This window comes from Oryctolagus cuniculus, chromosome 5, assembly GCF_051225735.1.
Source record: "Oryctolagus cuniculus isolate XC-2025 breed Fujian yellow rabbit chromosome 5, ASM5122573v1, whole genome shotgun sequence".
Taxonomy (NCBI): Eukaryota; Metazoa; Chordata; class Mammalia; order Lagomorpha; family Leporidae; genus Oryctolagus; species Oryctolagus cuniculus.
In genome coordinates, this window is record NC_142871.1 from 10,580,589 (window position 1) to 10,602,500 (window position 21,912).

At 45.9% G+C, this 21,912-nt stretch overlaps 1 protein-coding gene across 21 annotated transcripts in view; it reads right to left on the reverse strand.

Annotated features, from left to right (window-relative positions):
- ARID1B (AT-rich interaction domain 1B) overlaps positions 1 to 21,912 on the reverse strand; it is a 444,025-nt gene that overhangs the window by 154,134 nt on the left and 267,979 nt on the right. For 10 of the 21 annotated variants that reach the window (XM_051855225.3, XM_051855222.3, XM_051855226.3 and 7 more), the window contains one exon: positions 20,171 to 20,212. The exons of the other annotated variants lie outside the window; for them this stretch is intronic. In XM_051855225.3, the coding sequence (XP_051711185.3) occupies positions 20,171 to 20,212 (42 nt within the window). The remainder of the gene's footprint in view (positions 1 to 20,170; positions 20,213 to 21,912) is intronic. 21 annotated transcript variants of the gene reach the window in all.

Genomic DNA, 21,912 nt, shown 5'->3' on the forward strand with positions numbered 1-21,912 from the left:
ATTCTGAAAGTAATCAGTTATTAAGAAAGATAAATTAAAAATACGTGGGTCCATAATTTTTAAAGGATAAGATTCTGAGGTTTTGTTATCTTAAAAAATTCTTTTAATTTTAATTTTATTTGAAATGCAGAAAGAGACAGACACAGAGATCTTCCTTCTGCCGTTCACTCCCCACATGTCTGGAACTGAGCCAGGTCGAAGACAGGAATCTGGAATTAATCTGGGTCTCCCACGTGGTGGCAGGGACCCAAGTCCTTGAGCCATCACCTGCTGCCTCTCTCAGTGCACATTAGCAGGAAGCTGGGATCGAGAACAGACTTGGGACTCAAACTGAGGCTCTCAATATGGACGTGGGTGTCCCAAGAGGCACTGTAAGCATTGCACTGAATTGCCCCCACTAAGATTGATTTTAAAATAAATAAAGGTTAGATTTTTAAAATACGCTGTATTATATCTAGAACTGATTGACAATGTGTAGGATAAATTTAATTATTTTGAAATTAAGACAAAGCTGAATTTCTTGTCATTTCTTCTTTCATGCTTTAAAAATGGTTAGTCAAAAGTGACTCTTTGGAAATATTAAGTCAATTTTTCTTCTAGCATTTCATATTCAAAACTAACCAGACTTAGCAGGGGCTTCCTGCTCTGGCGTCGGCATGAGTGTGCGGGTTTGCGGGATCAGCCAGAGGGAGAACAGCTCCTGGCACCTCTCGCAGACGCACTGAACACAGAACTACGCAGCCACCGCCCCTGCGGGCACGCACTGTGCAGGACGCAGCTGGAGGAAGAAGACTTCGCTGCGTGGCAAAGCCTCAGAAGGTAGCATGAGAAATAAGGCTGTGATCTTGATGGATGGCTCTGTTGAAGGCGCTTATCACTTATTTTCAATGTTGTCAGGCAAAATCTTCTATTATATCCCATTTTCATTTTCCCAAAACTGCATAAAAAAAAATTCAGGTTGAGGACATTTTGAGTGCATCTAGAGAAGAGCTTCGTAGCCCTATGTCTGTGGCAAAAGTGACCTGGGGCCAGCAGCACCCTAAGGAGGTCCTGGTGGCACCGGCTCTGGGGACACACCCCGTCCAACCCCCCCCTCCCCGGGAGCACCCCGGCGCCGACACCAGTCAGGTCCCTGTGAGGGTTGACTTGAGGTAATAAAAGCAGATGGCCCTGACCTCACCAGGGTGGGAGAAGTTTCAAGCAATCTCCTGGTGGCTGCAGAGAGGCCAGGTGGAAGGGAACAGTGGGTCACCTTCAGGAACACAGGGTAGGCTCTGGGTGACATACCGCCAGCAAGAGGGAGCCAGAAGGAAGCAAACCCCGCCAAACAGTGCACATGGAGGAGAGAGACCACAGCCTGCAAGGTCTCTCAACTTGGGGAGCCCACGCCAGGCCTGGGCTCCTGACTTCCAGAAACCTGAGATGATCCGCGGGTCCAGGTTCACGCTGCTGAACTCGGAGCAATCTCCAAGTACCAGGAGGAGACAAGGACATTACAACTTCCTCAGAAGGTATCTCTAGCAGCTTTTGTTTTCTTCTTTTGTTTTAAAAATAATTAGTTTGCTATCTTTACCAAGAGTACTCTCATCAAATTTAAGGACGACCAGAGACTGCAAGAATTATTTACATTTTATGTTTTTCTTTACAAACAAGCTGCATGTTTTTCTTCAGTATCGTTAACTTATTTTTTTTTTCTTAGAATTTATTTATTTATTTTAAAGGCAGAGTTACAGAGAAGGAGAGACAGAGAATGTTTCATCCACTGGTTCATTCCCCAGATGGCCACAAAGGCCAGGGCTGGGGCAGCTGAACCCAGGAACTTCATCCAGGTCTCCAATGTGGGTGCAGGGGCCGGAGCACTTGGGCCAAACTCTGCTGCCTTCCCAGGTGCATTAGCAGGGAGCTAGACTAGAAGCAGAGCAGCTGGGAAACATACCCTTATGGGGTGCTGGCACTGGAGGCAGCAGCTTAACTCACTGCGCCAAAGCACTGGCCCCTATGTTTTCTTGTTAAAGCAAAACTTGAGTAGCTATTCTAATGGATACTTGTGCAAGTTCTACAGGTGAATTTAAATGACAAAGACAAAAAAAAATAGTTCTTTCCTGGCAAGAAGAACAATCAAAACCACTAAATAAGATAGTGAAGTAATGATTACTCTTAGTTAACAGAGTACTCACCAATGTCATTTTGACGGCGGCACATTACAGAAGACCTGCTAGATGCAGAAGGAAAGGTAATTATGCGTGATCGCAAAGGAAACACACTGGCTGGAGCAGGCAGAGACAGTGCAGCAAGGCCAGTGGTCTCCTGTGCACAGTGGCCTCAGTCGCCACAGTCCCCTCTCTAGCAAGTCCTCCGTGCAGCCTCCCCACAGCCCTGATCCCCCAAAGCAGTTAAGCTCCATGTTCCTCCACACAGCTGCATAAAACATGAAGCCAGGTACTCATCCACGTGAAAAGAGGGCCACTGAGTGCCAGCAAATGAACTGCTGAAACAGTGCTGTAGAATTCAGGGAGCAAAAGGGCAGCCGGGAGGCAACCACACGGTGCACCTCCAGATGTCTGTGCTAAAGTGAGATGTGTAGGGCCGGCGCCGCGGCTCACTAGGCTAATCCTCCGCCTTGCGGCGCCGGCACACGGGGTTCTAGTCCCGGTCGGGGCGCCGGATTCTGTCCCGGTTGCCCCTCTTCCAGGCCAGCTCTCTGCTGTGGCCCAGGAGTGCAGTGGAGGATGGCCCAAGTGCTTGGACCCTGCACCCCATGGGAGACCAGGAAAAGCACCTGGCTCCTGGCTCCTGCCTTCGGATCAGCGCGGTGCGCCGGCCGCGGCGGCCATTGGAGGGTGAACCAACGGCAAAGGAAGACCTTTCTCTCTCTCTCTCACTGTCCACTCTGCCTGTCAAAAAATAAAAAAAAATAAAAAAAAAAAAAAAGTGAGATGTGTAGTATCACATGGTGTACCTCCAGATGTCTGAGCTAAAGTGAAATGGGTAGTACCTGTATCATTCTTAAATGCTTTAAACAACTTGACCATCCACTACCTTTTATTGGTGACAATAGACAAGAAGGCTTAGGCTGTCTTTGCCCTTTTCACAGCTCAATTTGCCCAACCCTGTTGCCCACAGTTGCTCATTAGGTAAGATTTACCTCCATGGGGGCAGGGACAGGGGAGCAGCTGAAGTGGCAAGTACTTGGGGCCCTGTCACCCACGTGGGAGACCCAGATGGAGTTCTAGGATCCTGCCTTAAGCCTGGCCAGCCCCGGTTATTGTGGCCATTTGGGGAGTGAACCAGTAAGATGGAAGATCTCTCTCTCTCTCTCTCTGAATCTCCCTCTATGTCACACTCTGGCTTTCAAATAAATAAAACTTTTTTTTTTTTCTAAAACCACTTTCACAGGCAGTGAAGAACAAATCCCCACTGGTCAGCTGGCCTTGCAGAAGCCCAAGTCCCACCCTCCTCAACTGAGGGCAAAGATTTGATCATTCTCAGGTGCCCAGAGCTGTAAAACCTATGAAATACATTTTTATTATAAAAGAACATGATCAAATTATTTTCTCAAAATTTAAATCACCCCTATTTTTAAAAATCAACTTTTTATTGGGTGAATGGCCAGGACACTAAAGGATGCTAAGGAAATTTAAGGAAGTTAGTTTTAATGCTGCCTCATGTGACAAGTCAAAATTCTAGAAGGCAGCATTACCAAGGGGAAAAGCTGAATCTAAGGCAAAGAATGATGACATCACACATTCCCGGCTACCCAACTGTGTATAAGAACAATTTCATGTTATCATAAATCAAAGTTACAACGAGACCTATTGCATCGCATGAACAACACAAAGCCAAAGACGTGATTTTTCCCTCGACCGCATAAACCAAAGCAAAGATCTTTTGACGAAGGACCTTGAATAAGGAATCGTTTTCACACAGAGGTGGTAATATAGCCAAGACTTGGCACAATGTTGCAGGACTGAATAACTACCTAGCAGGAAAGAAAACAAAAAACTGCTGGTGTGTGTGTGTGTGTGTGTGTGTGTGTGTGTATATGTACATGATGTTCCAAAGTAAAGAGGTTTGCGTGTTATTCTCTTTAGATTATTGACAGGAAAAGCCAGGCAAGGTGGCACTGCAAAGTGTTAGTTACTGCTCTCTTCCACTCCACTAAAACACTAGCTTGCATTTGAAAACATGGATTCTAAACTGGTGTAACACAAGCTGGTAAAGGCTACTCCCTGGAGCTGTGGTTTGACGTGGGTAGCTGTGTTTGTCTTAGCTGTGTCCAGTTAATCTTGAATTTTTTGAAGCTGACTGCCTCCTGCTCTCCTTTATGAACTCTCTCTCAAGATGCTCAGTGGACGCAGCCTTCAGATGGCCGCATCTGAGCTGCTCAGCTGCAGAGACGACCCTGGAAACCCAGGAAGGACCTGGACTGAAACTCTCTGGAGGGAGACCTCACTGTTTCAGAAGGAATGCACAGAAACGGTGCTAGTTACACTGGGGGGCGTGATCAGCTGTTTGAGTAGCGGAGTGCGGCATCTGTCCACTGCTGATGTGTAGTCCAACAGGCATGCGTGGTTCTAGACAGATCCATTACCAATCAATAACTTGGCTGAAAGCTATTCCCTGATCAATTCTGCTATACCAGATGAGTCACAAAGGCTCTGAGAAGCTTGACTGTCTGGAGATAATTCAACCATCTATGAGGGTCATTTTCTTCATCTTAAAAAAACTACACAACCTGTATTTCCACGGCTTCATCTCCAAGACAAAACAGCCCAGCTGGGGACAACGTTTTCCTACATCATTATTTGGAAAACTGACTGTGACGTGGCTGGAAGCTGGCAACACACACAAGGCCTGAATCCTCTGCTTTTCACAGTCCTTTCTGCAAACCACTGTTCTGACTGCATTTTCAAAACAATCACCTACTCTTGGCAAACCAAAATAGAGAGAGAAACATCAAATCATAGATATTACCATGCAGACTGCAACAGAGTATTTTAAATACTTCTGTGAGACCTGGATGCAATACCATACACGGAAATGACAAAGCAAAACAGTACAAAAATTCTGTAATTTTCATCCAGAGAAATCCTAGTGCCCAATCCTGACCCTAAAGAATTGTCTGTACACTCTCACTCACTATTACAGTCTCTTGGTGGTGTAAGCTGTTTTCATTTTTGTTGTTATGGTCATTGCCTTCCTCTGCCTGCATTGATTGAAAGCCTCCTAGGCACAAGCAGTCTAGATACCTCTAGGCCGACACTCCAAAGACAGAAAGTATGAAACTCAGAACTGTTACATATTATAACTCAGTATAAATTAAAATGCACTGTGATTTTAACAGGTTACAAATCACAAATATTGTCATCTAAAATAAAAGAGATTTTTTTATTCTTTTTGGCTTAATATGAGAATCTATTGTAAATTCTCATTCCAATTATTATTTACTGAATGCTAAACTGCATTTCTCGTTAGCACTTCAGCTGATGGAGCAAGCTGCCTGGAAGATCTGGTTTCATTCTGCTCCGTTCTATCTGCTGCTTTAGTTTAAGGCACATTTTCCTTTATTTCACTTTTCCACGAGCCATAAAAAAACTCATTTCTAATTCATCCGTTCGTTCAGCTTAACCTCTCTTCTCAGCAATTAAGGCACTCTGCGCATCCCTCATCTATCACACAGCCAGCTAAATAATGCACTGCGTCCCCCGCTCATCTTTTATCATCCCAAATGACAGGTATTAGCATATCTCCCCAGTCAATTACAGTGCAGCAGAATAATCACAGCATAATTGGGCGAAAGCCACTCTAATCACCAGCCCTGCAAACGCGCAGAATAAAAACTGAGTGGCAGTTCAGACAGGCCTTGCTCTTGTCCATGACTCTAGCCAACAAGCCTGGCACATCTCCATTTCCTTCCTTCTAGAACTTATCCTTTAGGGAGGTCAACTCCGCACATGCTACGTCAAAGAAAAGAACGCACACACGTACGAATGGGAAATATTTACTACAGGGCACGCACATACATGCGTCTGTTAGTACTTGTGCGTGTGATGTTTGCACAGGCTGTTAAGCCGCACATCATAAAAGTTTCCACTGTCGATCTGAAAACAAAAGAAGCCATTTCGCTATTTCATGGCTGATATCCAAATACTGAATTTTTATAAAGGTTACTTATTTATTATCAAAATTGAAGCGTGCAGGTGTCTACAAGAAAAAGAAATGCCTTCTCTATTTTAAAAGTCAGGATTTCACAGCTTCTTCCCAAATTACAAATTTACCAGAAGTAATATTCTTTAAATTGAATACCTGCTATTATTTGTATACTTTAGTAATATTCACTAATCTTTTAAAAGTTATGATGATATGAAGTACAAGTTATCACGTTAAGATGATTGAAAAAAGAGCTTCTACTTTTATAAGAAAATTAAAACTTACATGAGACAAGAATAGAAATAAGAGAAACTGGGAAGAAAAATGTTACAAAGCTAAGACACAAGAAATTTTCAAAACGCTTTGAGATTACTCTTGAATACATATCACTTCATCAAATTTGCCATTTTACCATCTCACCTAAGTCTGTGTTCAATTCTTGTTTGAAACACTGTGCAAGCATTTGCTGCTCCACTCCTCCCCCTCCCGCTCCCTCCATGAGCTACCAACAGAAGTCCTTCCTTCTGAAATGAACATGCAATTTGCAGAGGGGTAGGAGGAAGAGGCGTTTCTTAGGGAAACGCGCCTGGCTTCTCAGGACCACTTCAGTGCCTTCAGCCACACGGGTAGCTAGAGAAAGGCAGGTTCTATGGGATTCAACAGACTCCGCCACGCAGAGCCCGCGTGCCACTTCCTGTTCCTGTCTTTCCCTTGCCTGGCTCACCTTCATCACTCCTTTCCACAGCCAGCAGAACACTGCCCAGAGTGAGAAGGCTTCACCGCCCTTGGCCTGCGCCCAGCAGCAGCACATGCAGAGTGGCCTGGCTGGCCACAGTGAGCAGCGAATTAAGGTGGATGTCCTGGTGACCTGCACCCTGGGACACACACACGGCACACTATGGATGCTTGGTTCGCACGAATGATTTAATTATACATGGCAAAATTCTCCATTTAGCAATTCAGCAACAATCAAGACACCAAGAGAATTCAGGGATGTATGAGAACAGGCTATTATGGCAACAAAACAAACAAGATGTGGTATTTATAATCATTATTATGTAGAATATGTGAGACTTTTTAACCACAATTCTATCAGACAATTCAGTTCTTTGATGGACACCAAGGTAATAATATCAAAAAGCCAACTATTAAGATACCAGAGTAAAGTGGAATTCAGATAAAACAGTTTCTCAGTCTTGCCTCCAAACTTGTTGTTTTAAGTTACAATAAGAATGTTTTATTTGCATTACCACATCAAGAACTCTGCATGTATCTTTATTGGCATATCTTTGCAAATGTACCCACAGGATACATTACTTCAGTTGTAAAATGGTAATTTTATTGTTTATTTGGGAATATTTTTTACTAGTATTTATCAGTGATACATCTGTTATATTAACTATTAATCCAACAGGTTGTTTTTGTTTTTACAAATCTGAACTGAAAAATCATGCCCTAATATATTCTTTAATTCACATAAAAGCTCTCCTAGGCTTTAAGCATCTTCTAACATACAGGCTCTTTCAGCACCAACCACTTTGACATTCTCTACCGACCTGCAAAAACTGACATGGCTTGGGAAGAAGGCAAATTCAAGGCAGGAGGAGGGGAGGAGGCAGGCTTTCACCATCGAAAGAAACAGAACTGGTTTTCACACTTGGCATGGGGGAGTATCTAAGACACACACATTCACAATCAGCCCCATCTTCTCCGTGCTGTTTTCTTTGCTTCCTCTTAACAAAATCCTAGGTAGCTTGATGATTATTAATAGGATCACAGTGACTCCACGCTAAGGAATTTTACGGGCAAGCCCAGAAACAATGCCTTTAATTATACAAGTTCATCCCAGCTGAACAAGTGTTTGAGGGTGGGGATAGCAGAATATATGCATTTTTTATTACTGCAAAATTAAGTCCTCAAAAAATAGTGCCAAAATACTGTCCCCAGAGAAAACCAGATCAATCAAACTCCAAATTATGTAAGTGAAGAAGCTCTGCTGCCAGCGCAACCCCTTGCTCCCTTGCGAAGACTGCTCGAGACTTCACGGCACGGGAGGCCGCGTTTAATTCCTAAATCCTTTCATAACAGCAATCACAGTGACAAAAGCACGCGTGAACTGTACTCACCATGGTCCCTTCCATTCACATGGCACTCAATGCAATACCACTAAGGAGAGGCAAACATTTCTGTACAGTGTCTCACAGACCTCGGGACAGATGCCACACAGCCCATGACTCTGCCCAGAAACTGCCATCTGCCTCACCCGACTGCAGATCTGGTCCAGAAGAAATGGAGCCTCTATTATGCGTGGTCAAGATCTATTTCTGGGGCCAGCGCTGTGGCACGGAGTGGGGGGTGTCAAGTTGCCACCTGTGACATTGGCATCCCATATGAGCACTGGTTGGAGTCCTGGTTACTCTGCTTCTGATCCAGCTCCCTGCTAATGTGCCTGGGAAGGCAGCAGAAGATGGCTCCAGGTCTTGGGCCCCTGCACCCACATGGGAGACCTGGATGCAGTTCCTGGCTCCTGGCTTTAGGCCTGACCGGCTACTTTCCCCCCCACTGTCTTGCCTTCTCCCTCCATCACTATGCCTTTCAAATAAATAATAAATACTTTTTTTAAAAAAGACTTATTTCTGACTTTTCATAAAATATCACAGTATGTCCTGGAAATACCATAAATTTCTTATTGCCCTATGCAGCACATTGGGTACTGTCAGCCAGTTAAACCCCATAAACACCTCCTGATTTCCTAATACTTCAGAAAGTGTGCACATATCCATTCTAACCAGGAAAAATATAGATCTAAGATGATGTAAGAAAATCCTAATACTGGGTTGAACCACATGAAACTGCCCACATTAGACCATTCTTTAAAAAAAAAAACACTTCTAAAAATATATTTATGCATTTATATCTACTTGAAAGGCAGAGAGATGGGGAGAGAGAGAGAGAGACAGACAGACAGACAGACAGACAGACTTTCCATCTGCTGGTTCACCCCTCAAATGGCCACAGCAGATAGGGCTGGGCTAGGCTGAAGTCAGGAGGCTGAACCCCATCAGGGTCTTCCATGTGGGAGACTCACGCCTTTGAGCCATCACCTGCTGTCTCCCAAGGTGCTCACTAGCAGGAAGCTGAATGGGAAGCAGAATAATAGTCTGTGCTCAAATGGACACTCCGATGTGGGATGCAGGTGTCCCAAGAGGTGGTTAACCTGCTGCACCACAATGCCAATCCTAAGCTGTAAAAACAATGGTTCAAACTGCAAAGATTCGATCTAGGCCAGCACCGCGGCTCACTAGGCTAATCCTCCACCTGTGGCACTGGTACTCCGGTTCTAGTCCCAGTTGGGGTGCCGGTCCTGTCCCGGTTGCTCCTCTTCCAGGCCAGCTCTCTGCTTGGGCCGGGAGGGCAGTGGAGGATGGCCCAAGTGCTGGGGCCCTGCACCTGCATGGGAGACCAGGAGGAAGCACCTGGCTCCTGGCTTCAGCTGTGGCAGCCATTTGGGGAGGTGAACCAACGGAAGGAAGACCTTTCTCTCTGTCTCTCTCTAACTCTGCCTGTCCAAAAAAAAAAAAAAAAAAAAAAAGAGATTCAATAATCTACTATGAAGTTCCTGAACTTGAGAGGACTAATAATAAACATTGCTATAATTTTGCTGTGGTGCAGCAGGTAAAGCTGCCACCTGCAGTGCTGGCATCCCATATGGGTGCCAGTTCGAATTCTGGCTGCTCTACTTCTGATCCAGCTCCCTGCTATGACCTGGGAAAGCAGTAGACGATGGCCCAAGTGCTTGGACCTCAGCACCCACCTGGGAGACCTGGAAGAAGCTCCACATTTCTGGCTTTGGATTAGCCCAGCTCCAGCCATTGCAGCCATGTGGGGAGTGAACCAGCGGAGGACGACTGCCCACCCTGCCAACCTCTCTCTGCCTCTGCAACTCTGCCTTTCAAATAAACAAATAGATCTTTTATTTGTTTGTTTGTTTGGTTTTAAAGAGCACCACCCTGGGAAATGGAAATTCGGGTTCTTGTTCTTTGCCACTAGACAGGGCCTAAAATGCATCACAGTGTCTCTGCCTTCATTCTTGTGAAAAACAGAGTCGATTAACCTTTTGGGTTATTTTTCCTCTTTGAGAAATGATGGGAAGTAACAGAGCGTGGCTCTAGAACTAGTCCGAGCAGCTCTGAAGTGAACTTGGAAAGGGAACAAAAGGGACAAAAAGAAAAATTCCTGTTTTATCTCTTAATATTTTGCCTGGCTTTATTCAATGGGTTTCCACGTTTCCCCAACGCAATGAAAAGATCTTAGATGAGTAAATACCAGCAGGAAGAAGTCAGGGGAATAATAAAGGGAGATCCCTGCGTGTCTGACCCAAGGAATGCAGGGACGGTTCCAATCAGACCTGCAGAACTTGGGCACTGGGAGAACTCTACTGATACCTAAACATCAACTCCCCAAATTCACCCTAGAACCCAAGTGAAATACAGGTCTGTTCAACGAGCAGGCAAGTAACGAGAATTCTGAAATAGCAGGAAAAATTCCTAACCGGTACTTAATGCAAGTCCACAAGTCAGTGAACAGCCTCACCGCTCTCCAGCACCTGCTCCCCAGGCTGCTCCAGACCTTTCTCAGTGAGTTTGCCTCTACACAGCTTATCTGCACATGGTTGGCCCTCACAGTCCTTTTCAAGATTTAGATCCAGGTGCTCCTCCAAGATACAGGCAAAAGGGAAGTTAAACTATCCTTTAAAAAGATAATTAAACCTAACAAGTGCAAAAGAGCATTGAAATACTGAATATAAATATAGTATAAATACTTTCCAAAAAAACTTTTCTAATATGAATAAGGCAAATTTGTTTTAAAGCCTTATGAAAGTGACTGAACCACCAGCAGATGGCAGAAGCAGAAGCTGGGAAATTCTCTAACAAAAGAAGAGAACAACTCCACATGGATCCCAAACCACGGCCTGTGCGGGGCTGTGCTGCTTCTTCCTCCTGGGCCTTTCTTTAATGGGGAAAGAACACATTTTCTAGCCAATGCACATCCATAATTTTAATCAATCAATAAATGAATAAATAATATATTGCTTTCCTATTTTCCAAAATTTTCTAACAAATAAAGAATTAAAAAATGCAAAAACAGGGGCCAGCGCCGTGGCTCACTTGGTTAATCCTCTGCCTGTGGCGCCAGCATCCCATATGGACGCTGGTTCTAGTCCCGGCTGCTCCTCTTGCAGTCTAGCTCTCTGCTGTGGCCCGGGAGGGCAGTGGAGGATGGCCCAAGTGCTGGGGCCCTGCACCTGCATGGGAGACCAGGAGGAAGCACCTAGCTCCTGGCTTCGGATCGGCGCAGTGCCTGCCATGGAGACCATTTGGAGAGCGAACCTCTCTCTGTCTATAACTCTGTCAAATAAAAAAAAATGCAAAAACAAATCCTTCATTTTATGAAAAGTAATATGAGTTCATAAGATTATGACCTCCAAAAGGAAATCTATGCTGGTTTCTTTTCAAGACATTGTTACTTTAAATATACTGCCACTTAAGTTCTATTCATACCCAGTTCTCAATTCCTGAGAACCAGAGTAAATGCAACTTTACAAAAAACAAACAAAAAACCTATGTAAATAGATTAGCATATGCCTTCATGTGGTTGTACTGATAAAATTACTATTGGGGCCAGTGTAGTGGCACCGTAGATTGTTGCTCCCCGTCTTCGTGGAGGAGCGACACAGGACCCTGCGCTGTTCTTCTGTCTGCTCGGCCCTCCCCGGGTTTGCTGCTGGTTCTTCCCGGGTTGGCTGCCGATCCTTCCACCTCCGTGGAAGGGCGGTTCCCCCTGCCACATTCCCCACTTCCGCGGGGGAGCGGCACACCGCCGGCCGGCTCTCTCGGGGGCTGCACAGGTGTTCCTCAGGTAGATGTTCCCCTTAGATGTTCCTGGTGCATGCCGTCTCTCTCCTCCTTTATGGTCCTCCTCCGCCAATCCCAACTCGGCTGCCCACACACCGAGTACGCTGCTCTCCTCCAATCAGGAGCAGGGTCAGCTCCTGGAGGTCATCACTCAAGTTGGCAAGAGGCAGCTGCGTAGAAGCTGTTTTCTCCTCTCCCAGCGCCATATTGTGGGAGAGCAGATGCATAGAATAAGTCTTAATTCCAGTAACTCAGTCCAGTCCGGGTTGCTCCCCACAGTAGATTAAGTATCAGCCTGCAGTGCTGGCATCCCATGGGGACACCAGTTCGAGTCCAGGATGCTCATTTCCCATCCATCTCCCTACTGATGGCCTGGAAATGCAGTACAAGATGGCCCAACTGCTTGGGCCCCTGCTCCCATATAGCAGACCCAGGAGAAGCTCCTGGCTCCTGGCTTCAGATCAGCCCGCCTCCAGCCATTGTGACCATTTGGGGAGTGAACCAGAGGACAGAAGACTTTCTCTCTCTCTCTCTAGTCTGTAACTCTGCCTTTCAAGTAAATAAACAAATCCTTAAAAAAAAAAAAAAAAAAAAAAACACTTTCCCCAAAGATTTATTTATTTACTTGAAAGGCAGAGTGACAGGGAAGGAGGCAAGTAGACAGACATGCACACATGTGTGCGCACACACACAGAGGGTTGGGGACAACACAGGAATCTTACATCCACTTGTTTACTCTCCAAGTGCCATTAACACTCAGGGCTGAGCCAGGCTAAAGCCAGGAACCCAAGGCCAGTACCTCCACCCATGTCTTCAGTGTGGATGGCAGTGACTCAGTACTGGACCCTCACTCGCTACCTTTTCCAGCACATGAGCAGGAAGCTAGATTGTAAACTGAGGAACCAGAACTCAAACTGCACTCTGATAGGCACGCAGGGATCCCAAGCAGCAGCTTAACCTGCTGTGCCATGATGCTTTCCCCAAGAATCGAATCTTAGTTTGCTAAACATTCCAAATCTGAAACACCATATATATTTTGATGCCCATCAAAACCCCAGGCAAATCAATGAACAAAGTGTCACCACTAGGAGGATGCTCAACTCCATAACTCTGTTTAAACCTTTCTGCTCCTATAATGGGATGGGGAATCCGGGGTCTATGCTCCGTCACCGGCAGACGCTCTCTGCTTTACAGCTCCTCGTGAGAAGGGCACCTGCTTTCTGTTCTCCATTCCTTCTGCAGTCCCCTATTGTGTTAAGATTTTCTTTTTTGTAACATTTTTTTTTATCTTTTTTATAACATTTGAGAGACAGAGACCAAGATGAGTCAAAGTGGTCCCCCCTCTGCTGGATCACTCCCTAAATGCCTGCAATGGCTGAGGTTTGCCTGCGACAGAACCTGGGAGCTAGGAATTCTGCCCAGGTCTTCCATGTGGGTGGCAGAGAAACTACTGGAATCATCAGTGCTGCCCCAAAGGTTGGTCTGAGCATGAAGTTTAAACGAGGAGCCAGAGGTGGATGTGAATCCAGGAACTGCAATGTGGGATGCGGGTATACAGTCAGTAGGCCAGATAGCTGCCCTAGTCCTTAGTTTCCTAATCAGTGAAGAGAACGGCTGTTCTATGAAACGTGATCTGCTAAAATGTGTTCCTGTGAGGAGTCAGACAGGTTCCTAAGCAGTCAGGCTGGACCCAGTGGAAACTGATGCGGTAGAATGCTTGCTTCCCCCAAAAGTTAACTTTAGCAGGGTCAAAAGTGCCTGCCCCATTCTTTGGGAGCCTCCAATCTTGTCATGAGAACAGCAAAGGAATGGCGAGTCCATCCTTTTGAGCTCACAGTTTATTGTGAAAACAAGCAAACTATTCCACCCTTGCAAAGGCATTTTTTTTTTTTTATCTTGAGCAAGTCAGACAGGGCAAATAAAATTACAAATCAGGTCTTTTGAGGGTTTTTGTCCCAGCCTTGTTACTGATTAAACAAATCATAAAAATAAAGAGATAAAAAAGTTTTGAAAATACCTGGCACCTTCATTGGCTAGCAGAACTCCTCATGAAGTGGGAATGTCCTTTGTGTGTACTGTGCCATGAGGAAGCCCCAGAGACACAGAGCTGTTGACACACTGCCAATGCAACTGAAGAAACTGAAGAAATGATTTTTAGTGTTGTTTTTTTTTTTTTTAATTTCACAGGCAGAGTTAGACAGTGAGAGAGACAGAGAGAAAGGTCTTCCTTCCATTGGTTCACCTCCCAAATGGCCGCTACAGCCGTCACGCTGCACCGATCTGAAGCCAGGAGCCAGGTGCCTCCTCCTGCTCTCCCATGCGGCTGCAGGGGCCCAAGCACTTGTACCATCCTCCACTGCGCTCCTGGGCCACAGCAGAGAGCTGGACTGGAAGAGGCGCGCCCATATGGGATGCTGGTGCCACAGGCGGCAGATTAACCAAGTGAGCCACGGCTCCAGCCCCGAAATGATTTCTAGTTTAATTTAGTCTTGATTCATTTAAAAAATGTTTTTTAAAGATTTAAGAACCAGGGCCCATATAGGATGCTGGTGCTACAGGCAGCGGCTTTACCTGCCATGCTACAGCACCAGCCCAATTCATTTAAATTTAAATAGCCACACAGACACACACACAGACACACACCTGCTAACTACCACAGGGGACAGCAGGTGACCAAAATGTGCAGCAAGAACTAAGAACTGATTAAAAATCTGGATAACACTTAAAATTCAGAAGCGACTTTAAAAAAAAGGGGGACTTTTAACACAGTTCAAGCTAGTGTCCTCTGAGATGGGGTCAGTGAGACAAAAAGAGAAGGTGAACCTCCCACTTTTACTAGGCCACTCGTCCGGTCACCGAGCTAAGGGGCCCACTCAGAGACGGCTGTCATTGCTCTGCCCTATTTCTTCCTTGGCTACAATGTCAAATATTATGCATCATAACTTTTTATATGAAGAGGGTAAAATATGGATGATTTTAACAATTAGGCAGATGTCAGAATGTAAGAATAAGCCCAAATGTGAATTAAGTCACTGCAAAATAAGATTCCGAGAATATACAATTTTGGACAATTATTTGGAGCAGGTACTGGTTACGATACTCAGTGCCCCACATCAGAGAGCGTGAGGTCCAGCCCAGGCTCCCGCTTCCTGCTAACGCGGACCCTGGGGGACTGCAAACAATGCCTCAAGTGTCTGGGTTCCAAAATGAGTTCCTGGCTCCCAGCTCCGCCTGGCCCAGCTCTAGTAATTGTGGGCATTTGGGAAGTGAACCAGAGGACAGACAGGAGCTCTCGTCTGTATGTCTGTCTCTCAAAAATAAATAAATAAATAATCTTATTTTAAAAAACAAACATTATCATATTTGAGATTACATTTACAGATGACTAGTCCCTTTATTATAATTTTTATGTCAAAAATTGGAATCCTATTCCTTTTTGTAGAATATAACAAATATTCAATTAAGTCAATTATATTACAGAAGAACATACAATTCAGTCCAAAATTTGTGTATCTTTTATAGTTCTCCCTGGCATAAAATCATTCCAAAAGTTGTATCCAGAATGTAAGGTTGATGGAAGCAAAGGCATCCGTTACCAGAGCATTCTCCGAACCAGACTCAGAACACGTATATCCCACAGATGTTTGAATGGAAAAGAATAAAGTCAAAGAGTGTAACTGCACAGTCTGATTAACACACATATTCAAGTTAAGCAACATAGATTGGGGCCAACCACTTTGCAGTGTCAACTATACCCAATCAGCAGCTTCCGCAAGTTTACCAACAAGCATGTCTTCCTTCAGGGGGCTCTACAGAGCCTCACCATAAAATGCCAAGCTTACACACTGACTCAGACAATGAAAGAACGGCTGAGAAAAATTTCCAGAGAATACAGCACTATGTTAGGGTCACCATTTGTGTGTGTGTGTGTTGCTCATAGCAATCACAATAGTTACACTATCATCAAAACTTACTGTTAGGGGCCGGCACTGTGGCTCAGCGAGTTAAAGCCCTGGCCTGTAGTGCTGCCATTCCATATGGGCACGGGTTCAAGTCCTGGCTGCTCCACTTCCAATCGAGCTCCCTGCTGATGTGCCTGGGAAGCAGCAGAGGATGGCCCAAGTCCTTGGCCCCTAGCACCCACATGGGAAATCAGATGAAGCTCCTGGCTCCCAGCTTCAGACTGCTTCAGCTCCGTTCATTGTGGCCATTTGGGGAGTGAACCAGCAGATGGAATACCTCTCTCTATCTTTCTCTCTCTCTCTACCTCTTTCTATAACTCTTTCAAATAAAGAAAATAAATTTTAAAAAAAGTAATCTTTAAAAAAAAACCTCATTGTTAGCCATTTGTAAGTCAATATGGATATAAAAGGATGAATAAAATGGAGTCTTTAAGCATACAACCTTGTTGGGGAAAAAATGTCTCCTATACACACAAAAAAACAAGGAGCAGTTGGCAGAAGCGGCTCCACATGTGTTATATGGGCAGCAGGTGCTATTGGGCCCAGAGAGGGGTCTGGGGTCAGCTGAATTCCTGAAAGACCTCCCAGGCTAGGACCTCTGCTGGGGGAGCGAGACTTGGAAACACAGCAGGAGGAAAGGAGAGGGTTTTACCCAATAGCAAGTGGAAGAGCACAGAATATTTAGCAGACTGTGGGGTGGGGCTTGGGCGTTGGAAGGTCAGTTTGAACTTGGAGGTTATTTTCCTGTAAGCTACCCACACAGATAAAAAGCAAGACATAAGAGTAAACAAAGTGAGGTCATACTTCAAAATCTTACTCTAGATACTTTAGCTTAGATTCTTTTATAGGTGCCTCAGATACTAACAGTTACTGGGGAAAGAAGATGAAAAGACAAGTACAGGTAACTCATAAGAAAAAAGTAGAACCACTGGAAAACAGTGAGTGTGCTTAACACACTATGAACTAGTCATTAACATCTCTAAGTTGAAGTTACCCAGAACTGAGATAAGCCTAATAAAACAATGAATCAGTATTTATATGAAATTAATATTCAAGAAGTAGAAGAAAGTACATGGATACTTCTCACTTGAGTAGCTTAAAAATTAACCTCACTTCTGCTCCCAGAGTCACTGTAGCTTCCCATGACTACGAACCTGTTTCCCTACATGGCAGCTTCATCACATTCACAAACAAAAACAGCCTGTGTCCCCAGGTCCCAAGTTTAAGTGAGTCTCGAGTGAGACGATGAATCCCTGTTTCCACCAGAAGTCAACAGCAAGCTTGCAGATTTCAGGAAAGGCACAGCGTACAGGTGATGAAGAATTAAATAGCAGCAAAGTAAGAAGGGAAATACAGGTAAAGGAAGGTCAAAGTTTATTAAAGGTTATAACTTAAAAGGATCAGCAAAACTACTCTAGGAGACTGGGAAGCATTCTATTGTTCACCAAGACAATGTTACTAATTATCAATTCATCTGACACTTGTATTTTCCCAGTAATTGTAAAAGTAGGGGAAAAAAAGTCAATTATAGATGTGTTCAAAAACATGACTAGTGCTGAATACGTACCCCTTTTAAAAATTCAATTTTTAGAATTTAAGAATATATTTGCTGACTTCTAGATAACAGACATTTCTAATCTTCCATTTTTAATTGTTGTGAAACATTCTGATATAGAACAGCAAAAGTGAAAAGCATCTAGTACTTTGGAAACCACTGAACTATTGGGAAAAAAAGTCAAACTGTTGTTTCTAAAAGCCAAATTTAGGGCTCCAAAAGCAGTCTGCTTGTTAGCCATGAAACAATGCAAAGTCTCTCCACAGCGGGGCAGCCGGCGAGCGCAGGTGCTCTGCACTCAGTAAGGATCAAGGACTAGGAAGACGCGTCTGCCAGGATGGAACCTACAGCTTTATTAAACATGCGACAATGATTCCTCATGCATGCTGGGCATTAAATAAAAATGGAAAAATCCAGGAAATAACCATATGTTAAATACTGTAAGGATTATTAAATCAGAAATAACAATTTCCTTAGCATACAGAACCCTAAAAACATATTAAACTTAGAAACAAGTTATATCAACTATTTATAATGTGTTCATTTATCTTTTAATTTACATGTATTTAAGATGTAAAATCCTGTTAAGTTTATGACCTCAGAATAGATTTTATTTTGGCTATACTACAATGTCATTTCACCTGTCATTACTACACAATTATTATTATGCGTTTAATGGAAAGTAGGAAAAAACTGGAAAAAATACAAATAATCCATTTTCAGTTTTAAGCTAAGGAGTCCAGTAAGAGTAACCGCCCTCACCCTTCTGCCCTGAAGTTTCCACCAGCCTCACAATCCTTCCGAACTCCCGCTTCCAAACCAAGTGATGGTCCTACTCCATCCGCACACCTTGGCAGGAGAATGCAGTCAGACATCCCAGTATGCCGCCTGCTAGTAACTTCTGTGGTATAAAAGTCCTTAGCAAATACGTAACAAAAAGCACGTCATGCGGTAAAGACCACAGGTCTAGAAGACTGCAACTCTAAAGACCCCGTCACTATCTGCTGTGTACTCTGCTGAGGCCTGGCACTGCACTCCCTGGCCTCCCCCCGAGCCCGCCCCCCAGCCCGGCTCACCCCGTGGTCCTCTGGGCCCGCAGGTGAACCTCCTGAGGATCTCCTTCCCTTAGGCCTGCTCTGGCCCACATTCGCTCTCTCCTGGTTCATCCAGCAGCCCCGGACTCAGCGCTGGCTATGCCACTCTCCAAAAAGAAGCCCACATCATCTAGCAAATCTGACAACTACCTGGCTTCAAATCTTGCAGTAGCTTCCCATTTTCTATGGTATAAAATTATCTTTAGGGGCCAGCATTGTGGCGTAGCAGATAAGACTGCAGCCCATGACTCAGGCATCCCACATGGACACCGGTTCAAGTCCCAGCTGTTCTACTTCCAATCTAGCGCCCTGCTAATGGCCCTGAAAAAGCAACAGAAGATGGCCCAAGTTCTTGGGCCCTGAACCCACACAGGAGACCCGGAGGAAGCTCCTGGCTCCTGTCCAGCCCAGCCCTAGCCTTTGAGGCCATTTGGGGAGTGAACCTGAGGATGGAAAATTTCTCTCTTTCTCCCCCGTTCTCTTTGTACTTTGCCTTTCAAATAAGTAAAATCTAAAAAAAATTGTCTTACCCTTTCCGACCTCATAGGATAGAACTATCTTTAGCCTCTCTGACGTCAGGTTTTGCTGCTCAGGGAGCATCTGACTCCTCTGTTTCCTCTGGCACTGGTCATGACAGAGCTCTCCTTCCTCGCCTCAGCATAACCAGGACCCTCACCCTCAGCCCAGGGATGGAGCGGCCTCCTGGAAAGCCCTCACTGAGAGCCCCAGAGGCCCTGCAGCCTGTGCAGGCGGCCAGTGGGGACATAGCCAGTGCAGGGCAATTCATCCACAGGCCTGCACCTGCCTAGGACTGCCAGCTCCTGAAGGGAGGGCCCTGGGTTTTAATCTGGCTGTGCCAGATGAACATACTGACGGGGCCGGCACTGTGACACTGTGCCGCCACCTGCAGTGCCCGCATCTCATACGGGCACCGAGTTGAGTCCCGGCTGCTCCATTTCCAATCCAGGAAAACAGTGGAAGATGTTGCAAGTGCTTGGGCCCTTGTACCCATCAGGGAGACCCGGAAGAAGCTCCTGGATCCTGGATCCGGCCATTGCGGCCATCTGGGGAGCAAACCAGTGGATTGAAGACCTCTCTCTCTGTCTCTCAAATAAATAAATAAATCTTAAAAAAAAAAAAAGGAAAGAAAAAAAGAAAAGAAACTGACAGATACAGCTGGAGCTACCAACTGAATGTGGCATTCCGAGGGCACTTGGCTGGGCCGTTTCAGCAAGATTTGCTCCATGGCTAATTTCAATTCCAAAGTCAGTTACTACTAAATGAAACATTGGTTTCCTGCACTGGTTTGTTGTTGTTTTTAATATATCCTCCACAACAAATAAAGAAGGTAAATACCAAGACTCAGTGGGCCCATAATCACAGAGAACGGGGAAAGTGCCAACTTGTGAAGCGTTAGAGCCTCGGCCTGGGTTCCAGGCAGCAGCCTGGTGTCCGGCCTAGGGGAGCCCTGGTGCACTCCATCAGCCCACACACCTGGAGTCCAAAGGCTGCATCCTCCGAGGCCAGGCCTTCAACCTGAAATCATAAGGGAAAAAACACTTTAGGCACTACGGACGACGTCCAGCATGGAGCCACAGAGCCAGGGCCCACGCTGTGGCAAACGGCGGTGGGCTCGGTCGGGGGCCTGCGAGGGCCTGAGGAGCGGTGTGCACGCAAGCACTGGCCGCAGGTTTTCCAGCCAGTGCGTCTGCATCCACATGGTGCTGGGTGCTGACAATCCCTCCAAGTGCACCACAGGTGTCGGCCACGCTCTCTCATCGTCACCGGTGAGCGGAGAGCTGAGCTTCACAAGGCCACTCCTCGGCCAGGCCCCAGCAGCCGTGCCCTGCCCTGCGGAGACCCGGCGGCGTGGGCACCCGCACGGAGCTCGTTCCCACGTGCAGACCCGCAGATCCTGGCCGCACCGAGCCACCGAGCTCAGGAACAGGGACACAAACAGCTGCAAGGAACGAGACGTGGGTAGTGACCATGGCCACTCAGTCACCAGTGTAAAGCTTTGCCCCAAAGTACCGACACGTGACGGGAAAGAGCGAGTAAAGCTGGCAAGTTTAGGGTCTGGAGTGACCTGGGCGAGGGGCTGTGTGATCAGACCAGCACTGGCTTCCTCGTGAGCTGCAGGGTTTGCAGCATTAGCTGCACTGGAGCCGTCTCAGTGGAAGACAGCAGGCCTCGCGGGGTACCTGGCCACAGAGCAAAACCCACTCTTCCCTTGCGGGAAGAGCTGCGGAGAGGCCCGAGTTCATTCCAGTAAGACCATCATCCAGTATGGAAGGAAACAGACTAGGTAGAGAAAAGGAAGCCGAGCGTGAGCCGCAACTAGTTTAGCTAAGGGAGTGGGGCTCCCCGACCGCCTCGGCTCACAGGTGGGCAAAGCACCTGCAGCCCGCACCGGGGGCGGCCAGGCTAGGGCGGCGGGGGGATGGCCCGCAGCCGGAGCCCACCCTGATTCCCTGACAGCCTTCCCGTGCACATTTCAATCTCTGAAGCTAATGGTCGGATTCAGGAGTAAGCCTCCTTACAGACCTAGAGACTAAGGGGAAAAAGCTATTTGCATTTCACCTGTTTCTGAATTTCCCAGACCTGCCGTTCACAGTCGGTTACTAAACCTCAACTGTTGCTCACATTACAACCCGGAATCGACACTGAAGGTTTTAGAGAGAAAAGCACAAACTCGCCAGTCTTCGCTGTGGTGAACACCTGTTCCACGGAGATCACGCTCAGTACAGCATGCACCCCCCCGTGAGGTATTTCAACATGCGTGTAATTATTTCAAAAATGTATTAACGTTTAAATTCTCAGAAACCATCTCCAAAGTGAGTTCTCCATACTTTAACGTTTTCTAAAAAGTCAAAGCAAAAACAATCTAGTAGAAATCTATGTAAAGACACTGACATCCTCAGGGGACAGCAGGGGTGGGGCGCTGGGCAGGCCCTGCAGTGGAAGAATGGAGAGGCACACCGGGCCCTCCTAATCCTTCGCCCCAAGGGAGGGGCGTGCTGGAGTTCCTGAGTGTTCCACTTGTAAACCAATTTAATTAAAGCAACTTCACAAAATTTCCCGGTTTGTCCAAAAGCAACGATTTCAAAACAGAAGCACAGTAGCTCAGTGTCCCTTCTCTATTTCTGTGAGAGTTTTACCCCAGAAAAACGAGACTGTCCTCAATTTAACACCGAGGGACTGTCCATGCCTGCACTGTGAATCCAGCTTGCACGGAA